Here is an 8,062-nt window from a genome sequence, read left to right as displayed (position 1 = left end):
CGTGCTCCTCCATGAAATGACATAGATTATAAACAACACTGAAAGTGCCTATAGCTCCATGACCAAAATTAATTCCTCTGTTCCTTCAGCTGTGTTTCTTCTGTGTCCAGGAGGAGCAACATTGCAGTGTCAGTGAAATTAATTAATTAGCAATGTCATGAGAAAGATCAGAGGAAAGCAGCATTAAAAGATGAAGAGCATGACTAAGGTTAAAGGTTAAAATAATAAAACATCATTGCTTGGACACAAAGATCATGTGGCTGCAGAGGGCTTTCCAGTAATACCACAACACTGCATCAGTAATGTTAAAAATATCCTTATCAGCATGGAATGATCATTAATTTATCTGTAATTCCAGTTCTGCAATTCAAAAACCAGGCCAACAACAAAGCACAACAGTAATGCAATTAACATTCTGTGTGCCTGTTGTCACACAGGACACAAGATTTGTGGCTAGCACACCACCACTAGCTCCAACAGCACTGGGCTCCTGACAGCAGCAGTTACTGTAGGCAATAGTCATTCATGAGGCCCTGCTCCTCTAAGTCCTATCCCCATGCAATCTTTAATGGTGGGACTTGCTCAGCAGGGCTGTTCAGAGTTTAAAATCATAGAGTGGGTTGGAAGGGACCTGCAAAGGTCTTCCAGTCCAATCCCTCTGCAGTAAGGATGGACATGCTCTACTAGATCAGCTTGCTCACAGCCTTGTCCAGCCTGATCTTGAAGATCTTCAGGGATGGGACCTTAGCTACCTCCCTGGGCAACCTGTTGCAGTGTTCCAGCAGCCTCATGGTGCAGAACTTGTTCTCAACATCCAATCTAAATCTGGTCTTCTCTCATTTCAAACCATTGGCCCTTGTCCTATCCCTGCAGGCCTTTGCAAACAGTCCCTCTGCAACTTTCTTGAGCCCCTTCAAGTACTGGAAGGCTGCTCTTAGGTCTGCCTGGAGCCTTCTCTTCTCCAGGCTGAACAACCCCAGCTCCCTCAGCCTGTCCTCATAGCAGAGGTGCTCCAGCCCCCCTCATGGCCCTCTTCTGGACACTCTTTATCAGGTCCATGTTGTCCCTGTATTGAGGGCTCCAGAGCTGGACACAGCACTGCAGGTGAGGTCTCCCCAGAGCAGAGGCAGAATCACCTCTCTCCATCTCTGGCCATGCTGCTTTTGATACAGCCCAGGCTGCCATTGGCCTTCTGGGCTGCAAGTGCCCATTGCTGGCTCATGTTCAAATTCTCAGCCACCAGCACTCCCAAGCCCTTTTCCACAGAGCTGCTTTCTCCAACCTCATCCCCCAGCCCAGGTTCATAATGAGAATTACTGTGACCCAAGTGCAGGACCTTGCATTTGCTCTTGTTGAACCTCACAAGATTCACCTGGGCCCACCTCTCCAGCTTGTCCAGGTAAGTGGGTAACTGGAGTAGCAATGAGCTGTGACTTAGTGGTGCTGCCTGTTCTCTGTAGGGACAGATAAAAAACAGTCTGCAAAAACTAATCACTGGCTTTGCAGTCAAAGACAGCTGGGTTGGTTTCATATACGACTGACTTTATTGATCATCAGCAACTGACACAGACAGCAATGCAGCAGTGAAGGAATTGACCTTCATCAGAAATGAAAAGGCTTCAATGTACAGCTGAGGGGAAGGTGGCAAAAAGTTTCCCAATGAAAAATTGGTTTTAATGAAGCAGTTGTTTTAAAAGCCAGTTTTAATCATCCTTTCAGGTAAGATGGTACAGTGTGTTTTAAGTTTGGGGTAGGACATAGAAAATGGTCTAAACAAAGCAGGAACTTAACAAACACTTCTCTTACCTGAACTAATAAATTTTAATCATTCTAATAACTCTGAAGCATCCATAATTTTGCAAGGCATATGTACAGCAGCCTTGGGAACTGAAGTGAGGATGGAGAAAATGATCCAAGCCATGATCTCAGGGCAATACAAATGTTAAAGAACCTTGAGGAATTTCACCAGCTTGATAGCTTATCTGTCAAGTATCCAGGGTGGTCACTGATCTCTTCTTCAGCTATTAAGACAAGACACAATGGAGGAAAATGAGCTGTAGATAAAGGAAAGTGCAGTCAGGCAAAAGTTTTCAGGAGAGAGGTGTGGCTCAGACACAGGCCTGGGGCAATGGGACTGCCTAGCTAAGAGATGCAAGTGTCTGTAGAAATAATCAGTTTCTCTCATTTTAAATGTAGGATTTTTCCTGTTTGCTGAAGAGGAAAAGATAGAAACCACTTCTAGAGGAGTATCTTACTACAAGGCACCAATTTTTTGCATAGACTCCCTGCTCCCAGCTCTGAGAAACAGTCTGTGCACCTGAAGAGGGGACAGGAACAAAGACAGAACACATGGACAGCATAGATTTTAGTGTCTCAGCCTGGTAAGCTGAATGTATGCAGCAGATGATGAGAGGTTCAGGATAATGGCTTTGCAGGGAGGGTGGTCTAAGGAGAGAAGGATAGCAGGGTGAGGGAGCTGGGGAACATAGGGCTTCTCATCTAAGGGGGTGCAGGATGTGTAAAGGAAGGGAGCCAACACAGGTTATTTAAGTCTGACTCAGTAGCTGGGTTTTGCAGGAGGTGTTGTGGATGGGAAACATCAGTTCTAAAGTTCTGAAATGAGAAGTGGAAGCATGTAGCAGGTGCTGAGGAAGCAGGTAGTGAGGAGGGAGATGGGAGGGTTAGACAGTATCACTGGACGGCTGGGAACACATGAATGAATTAAAGGATTTTTCAGGAGTCTGCCTCCAAATGTCATTTGGACCCTTTGTCAACTGTGCAAGCAACAGAGCTCTCAGGAGCCAGATGTGATCCCACAGTTCCTCTTCTGGGGCTTTCTGGGATTCTTTTCAGCCTTTCTACCAGGACATAAAGGCAACAGAGGATCTCACAAGCAAACAATATTCTGCAGAAAAAGGAGCCCCAGCAGAGTTTTGAAAATTTAGGTTTGAAAACTCTGTTCAACATAGCCATTCCCTTCAGCCTAAACCAATAAAAATCTGAAAAACAAACTAAAATCAGAATATACAAAAGTTCACCTACTACCATTTATCTCCTTTATGTTCTAATCTGTGTAAATGCCCACTCTAATGTCTATAATACATATATAATATATATATATATATATGTTATTCTACTCTGTGGAATGATATCTCTTTCAGATCAGACCAGGACTTTTAGATCAATTTACTTAATTGCTTGTTAATGAAATACTGATAAAAAATTCAGGGTGAGACAAAACATGCATTTACCTTCTTCTTGTGCTTGCCATAAGGAGCTGAGGATGAGTGCTGCAGCTTCAGAAAGAGAGAAAGGGTTCGTGTTTTGGCTGCGTGTTTCTAGAAGCAGAAAACCAGAGGTGCATGGTTGGTTAAGTGTTTGCTGGCATTTATTTATTTTGTTCTTTTTTATCTCAACAACTGGAAACCCAAAGAGAAAAATATATTGTTATCCCTTTATCTTCCTAACATTCTTTGCTCAAACCAGCCTGATAAAGGTCTGACAAAGAAGAGACCAGCAAACTTTCTAAAAGAAGACTATTCTGAAGTCCCTTAGGAGGTAAAAAGAACATTTTCTTTTTTCACATGTTCCTTACTTTGCTACAGCATTCTGTTTCCCCCCAGAAACATTCTCCAGCATGGATCAATAGATTCATAGAATGGTTTAGGTTGGAGGGACTTTAAAGTTCATCTGCTTCAAACCCCCTGCCATGCACAGGGACACCTTCCACTAGGTCAGATTGCTCAAGGTCTCATTTAACCAGAGAAGGGACATCCATTCCCTCTCATCCTGTCGCTACAACTCCGTGTAAAAAGTTCCTTCCTGGCTCTCTTGTAGCTCCCTTCAGGTACTGGAAAGCTGCTCTAAGGTCTCCCCAGAGCCTTCTCTTCTCCAGTCTGAACAGCCCCAATTCTCTCAGCCTGCCCCTATGAGGGGGATTCTCCAGCCCTCTGATCATCTTTGTGGCCTCATCTGGACCTGCTCCAGCAGCTCCATGACACCAGACCCAGAGGCAGTGCTGCAAGTGGGATCTCAGCAGAGCAGAGGGGCAGAATCCCCTCCCTGTGCTGCTGCTCTCCCTGCTTTGGATGCAGCCCAGCACACAGCTGCCTTCTGGGCTGCCAGTGACCTTTGCTGGCTCATGGGGAGTTTGTCACCAACTGACACCCCCAAGTTTCAGAGCTGTGTACACAAACACATCATGTCAGGGACGAGATCATAAAGAAGTCTTAGCTTCGCAGAATGGTTTGGATTGGGTTGGAAGGGACCTTAAAGATCATCTAGTCCCAAACCCCCTGCAATGGGCACTTCCTTGACTATAATTACAGAAAACCAAATCACCTCCAGTTTCAACAGATTTCTCCCACAAACTGAGGACAGACTGATGTGTTCTGCCCTGTGCACATGAACTCACCAAGCTGCATCCTGCCATACAGATTCTTTTGCTGGCTCTCATCTGAGATGAATCGACGTCCCTCTACAAAAGCAGTGAAAAAAGGTGAACACAACCTCCCAAATCTCTTGGGATTCCTACTTTAAAATCCCCTACTTTTCAAACTGCAAAATTAAAGCAATACCTTTACAAACATAAATAAGATGGAAGACATCCCAGGGTCTTTCCAAATGAGCAACATCCCTTCCTGAACCCAAACACACAAGCCATACTTTATTCCACACCATTGTGTTTCAGCACTTTGCATTTTTATTGACCTGCTGTAGCAACTGAACAGAGGAAAGAATTTACTGTCCTTCCCTCACTCTTTTCATGACTGCTGTATAGTCAAAAGCCTTTAATCTCTTTGCTGGACGATTAAGTCTTACATTTTAAAGGGATAATTCTGTTTTAAAATGTGGGGAAAAACCTCAAAGAAACAATCAATGACATTACTTCCTATGTACTCACAGATTAGCATAAAAGTACCACAGTGCATTATTTAGTTTGAAGCATTAAACAAAGATAGCCAAATTCTTTGCTTGTGTGAATAGAAATAATTTGGTTAATGTCACCAGAACTTCTTTCAATTACACTTAAGAGCTATTTGGAGCCAGTTTTTTGTGTGTGTGTGTGTTATATTATTGCAGAATCATAGAATACCTTTGGTTGAAAGGGACTTGCAAAGGTCATCCAGTCCAACACCCCTGCAGTCAGCAGGGACATCCTCACTAGATCAGCTTGTTCAGAGCCTTGTCCAGCCTCACCTTGAATATTTCCAAGGATGGGACCTCAACTACCTCCCTGAGCAACCTGTTGCAGTGTTCCAGCACTCTCATGGTGCAGAACTTGCTCTCTTTGATTTCTTAAATAAATAAGCCAACAACTACCTAACTAAACCCAGTAATACCACTGTTTCAGAGACAAGAAGAAGTAACTGATTAGCACAGTCCTGCAGGCCTCAGCACTTACAGCTCACAGCATTCTCAAGGATTTCCTGCTCATCAGGAGCCAAGCAGATAAGGAATAGTGCAGTGGTAGAAAAAGTTAACTCTTCAAAACAGAAGGAGCTTGGGACTTACGTGCACCCTTCAAATACAGCATAGCCTGAGGAGTCCAGTTTCTCCTTTGGAAATGAGCCTTCAAAAAAGAGGAAAGATGCATGTCAATGCTATGTGCCATTCCTAACTAGTAAAAATAACTTAAACCTCACCAACCTGTGACATTCATGTATGCTGCACTTTGAGCCTAAGGGAGCAGCTTACCTGAGGTGCACTCCAGGAGAAAGATATGAAGGACACTGCCAGGAACAGAGCCATTGCAGATGCTGCCACTTTGCGCAGTCCCTGTACATGACAGAAAACACCAAGGCACAGGAAAAGCCTTTCAGATTTGCAGATCACCTTAACTTCAGCTCTGAATGTGAGGGTATTTCCAGTAGCTACTTTCTCCCTGCCTTACTGCCAAACCTCCTCTTGGTCAATGGCTATTTTAGCTCCAGTACAGAGTGATCCTATGGGAGTATGAATGCAAAATCAGACAGACTTGATTCTCTCCACTTACATTCATTATAAAGAACGCTGCTGAGAACTGCTGTCATAGATTCATAGACTCATAGAATGGTTGAGGCTGGAAGGGATGTTGAAGATCATCTAGTTCTAACCCTCCTGCCATGGCCAGGGACACCTTCCACTAGCCCAGGTTCCTCAAGGCCTCATCCAGCCTGGCCTTGAACACCTCCAGGGAGAGACATCCCAGTGTCACACCACCCTCAATGGAAAGAATTTCTTCCTAGTACCCATTCCGAATACACCCTCCTCAAGCTTAAAGCCATTGCCCCTCATCCTAGCACTCCAAACCTCTGTAAAAAGTCCTTCCCCAGATTTCTTGTAGGCCCCCTTCAGGTTCTGGAAGGCATCTCTAAGGCCTCCCCAGGGCTTTCTCTTCTCCAGGCTGAACAGCCCCAACTCTCAGCCTGTCCCCATAGGGGAGGTTCTCCAGCCCTCTGATCGTCTTCGTGGCCTCCTCTGGACCTGTTTCAGCAGCTCCATGTCCCTGTTATGCTGGAGCACCAGCTTATGGAGGTAAGCAACTTTTGTGCTCCTATTTATGAGGACATTATATCCTTTAGAAATGAGAATAATGTACAAACTAAGGGAGGAAAATGATACAAAGTGTATCCTGAATTTACCAAACCAAGAACCACAGAGTTTACACAACGAGCAAATGTAGGAGACCTGCCATTCCAAACAAGCAAACCAACCAACCAGGAGAGCACATCACTACTTCCTCAAGAAAAGAAAGTTCTTAAGGTTAGCATCCTACTTGCACCAACCGTGATTACAGACATCACAAGAGAGGTTTTTTTGATTGTTGGAGTTGTTCTGCTGTAGCAGATGCAAATGAAAGCAAGGAGCATGAATCCTCTGCAAACAAGACACATCTGCTTGCTCGCACAGCCCATGTTGCTATTCATGTATTGGTAACAGAGTTGGGCAACAGAAAACCTCTAACTAGGATTCACAGTGTTTTATTTCATCCTGGTTTTGAGAGCATATTGTGCGATTCATTCTCTTTCAAATCCTGGACATACACTGATATCACTGTGTCTATTTCTCACAGGACATTTCTGAGTTAAAAAATTATTAACTCCCCCCCTCCCCCCGCAGTTCCTAAATATTCATCTCATATGAAAAATCATAAATTGCAAACTAAATGTTTCCCACACACCAAAAGAGTCTCACTCACCTTCATACTTCGTTTAGTGCCAAGTCTTTAGTCTTCTTTTCTTGGGATAATGAGTCACAGTATTTCCTACAGGTTTGAGTGTCCCTTTTTAAACCTTCAGAGTGAAGATGCCCTCCCCTCTGTGGCAAGGCAGAGGAGTCTAAAGGGATATCTTGTCAGCCCTGTAAATGGAGAAGTAGAAGGTTCTGATGAGTCCTGAGGGAAAGTCAGAGAAATGATTGAAAGATGGATACACTTGGAGATGCACCCCATTAGCCAGGTGAATACCTTCTGAATACATCAGCATCGGCCCTGTCTATTTGCAATACATCACCTTCTTGCCTGGTGATCAATACCCACAGCCAGAGCAACCTATTAGTATGGATGGTGAGTGCTGACCTAGGACAATGCAACACATACCAGATTGCTGTCCACTGTGAGAGCTGGGAAAGTTAGTGATTACTCTCCAGTCATAACGTGCCAACATGAGGAGACCTTACAGTGGCCTTCCAGTACCTGAAGGGGGTCGACAAGAAAGCCAGCAAGGGATTTTTGAGAATGGCTTGTAGTGACAGGACAAGAGAGAATGGATTGAGGAGGGCAGATTAAACTGGAGATTAGGAAGAAATTCTTTCCAGTGAGGGTGGTGAGACACTGGAACAGGTTGCCCAGGGAGGTTGTGGATGCCCCTCCCTGGAGGTGTTCAAGGCCAGGTTGGATGAGGCCTTGAGCAACCTGGGCTAGTGGAAGGTGTCCCTGCCTATAGCAGGCAGGTTCAAACTGCCTATAGCAGGGAGGTTGGAACTGGATGATCTTTAAGGTTCCTTCCAGCCTAAACGATTCTATGAATCTATGAACAAGGCAGAACTACACTGTGCTAGGAGCTATTCAAATGCCAGACAG

General features: G+C 44.5%; 1 protein-coding gene across 1 annotated transcript; it reads right to left on the bottom strand.

Annotated features, from left to right (window-relative positions):
* Window positions 1-1,962: 1,962 nt before the first annotated feature.
* Window positions 1,963-7,186, bottom strand: SPX (spexin hormone). The gene is made up of 6 exons (XM_054387097.1): window positions 7,181-7,186; window positions 5,698-5,778; window positions 5,515-5,572; window positions 4,415-4,477; window positions 3,252-3,338; window positions 1,963-2,021 (listed from the first exon to the last, which is right to left on the bottom strand). The coding sequence occupies exons 1-6, from the start codon at window positions 7,184-7,186 to the stop codon at window positions 1,963-1,965; spliced, it is 354 nt and encodes a 117-aa protein (XP_054243072.1).
* Window positions 7,187-8,062: the final 876 nt, after the last annotated feature.

This window comes from Indicator indicator, chromosome 14 (assembly GCF_027791375.1).
Source record: "Indicator indicator isolate 239-I01 chromosome 14, UM_Iind_1.1, whole genome shotgun sequence".
In the NCBI taxonomy this organism is placed as follows: domain Eukaryota; kingdom Metazoa; phylum Chordata; class Aves; order Piciformes; family Indicatoridae; genus Indicator; species Indicator indicator.
The sequence above is the reverse complement of the archived record's forward strand: the minus strand, read 5'-3'. Positions and strand labels throughout refer to the sequence as shown.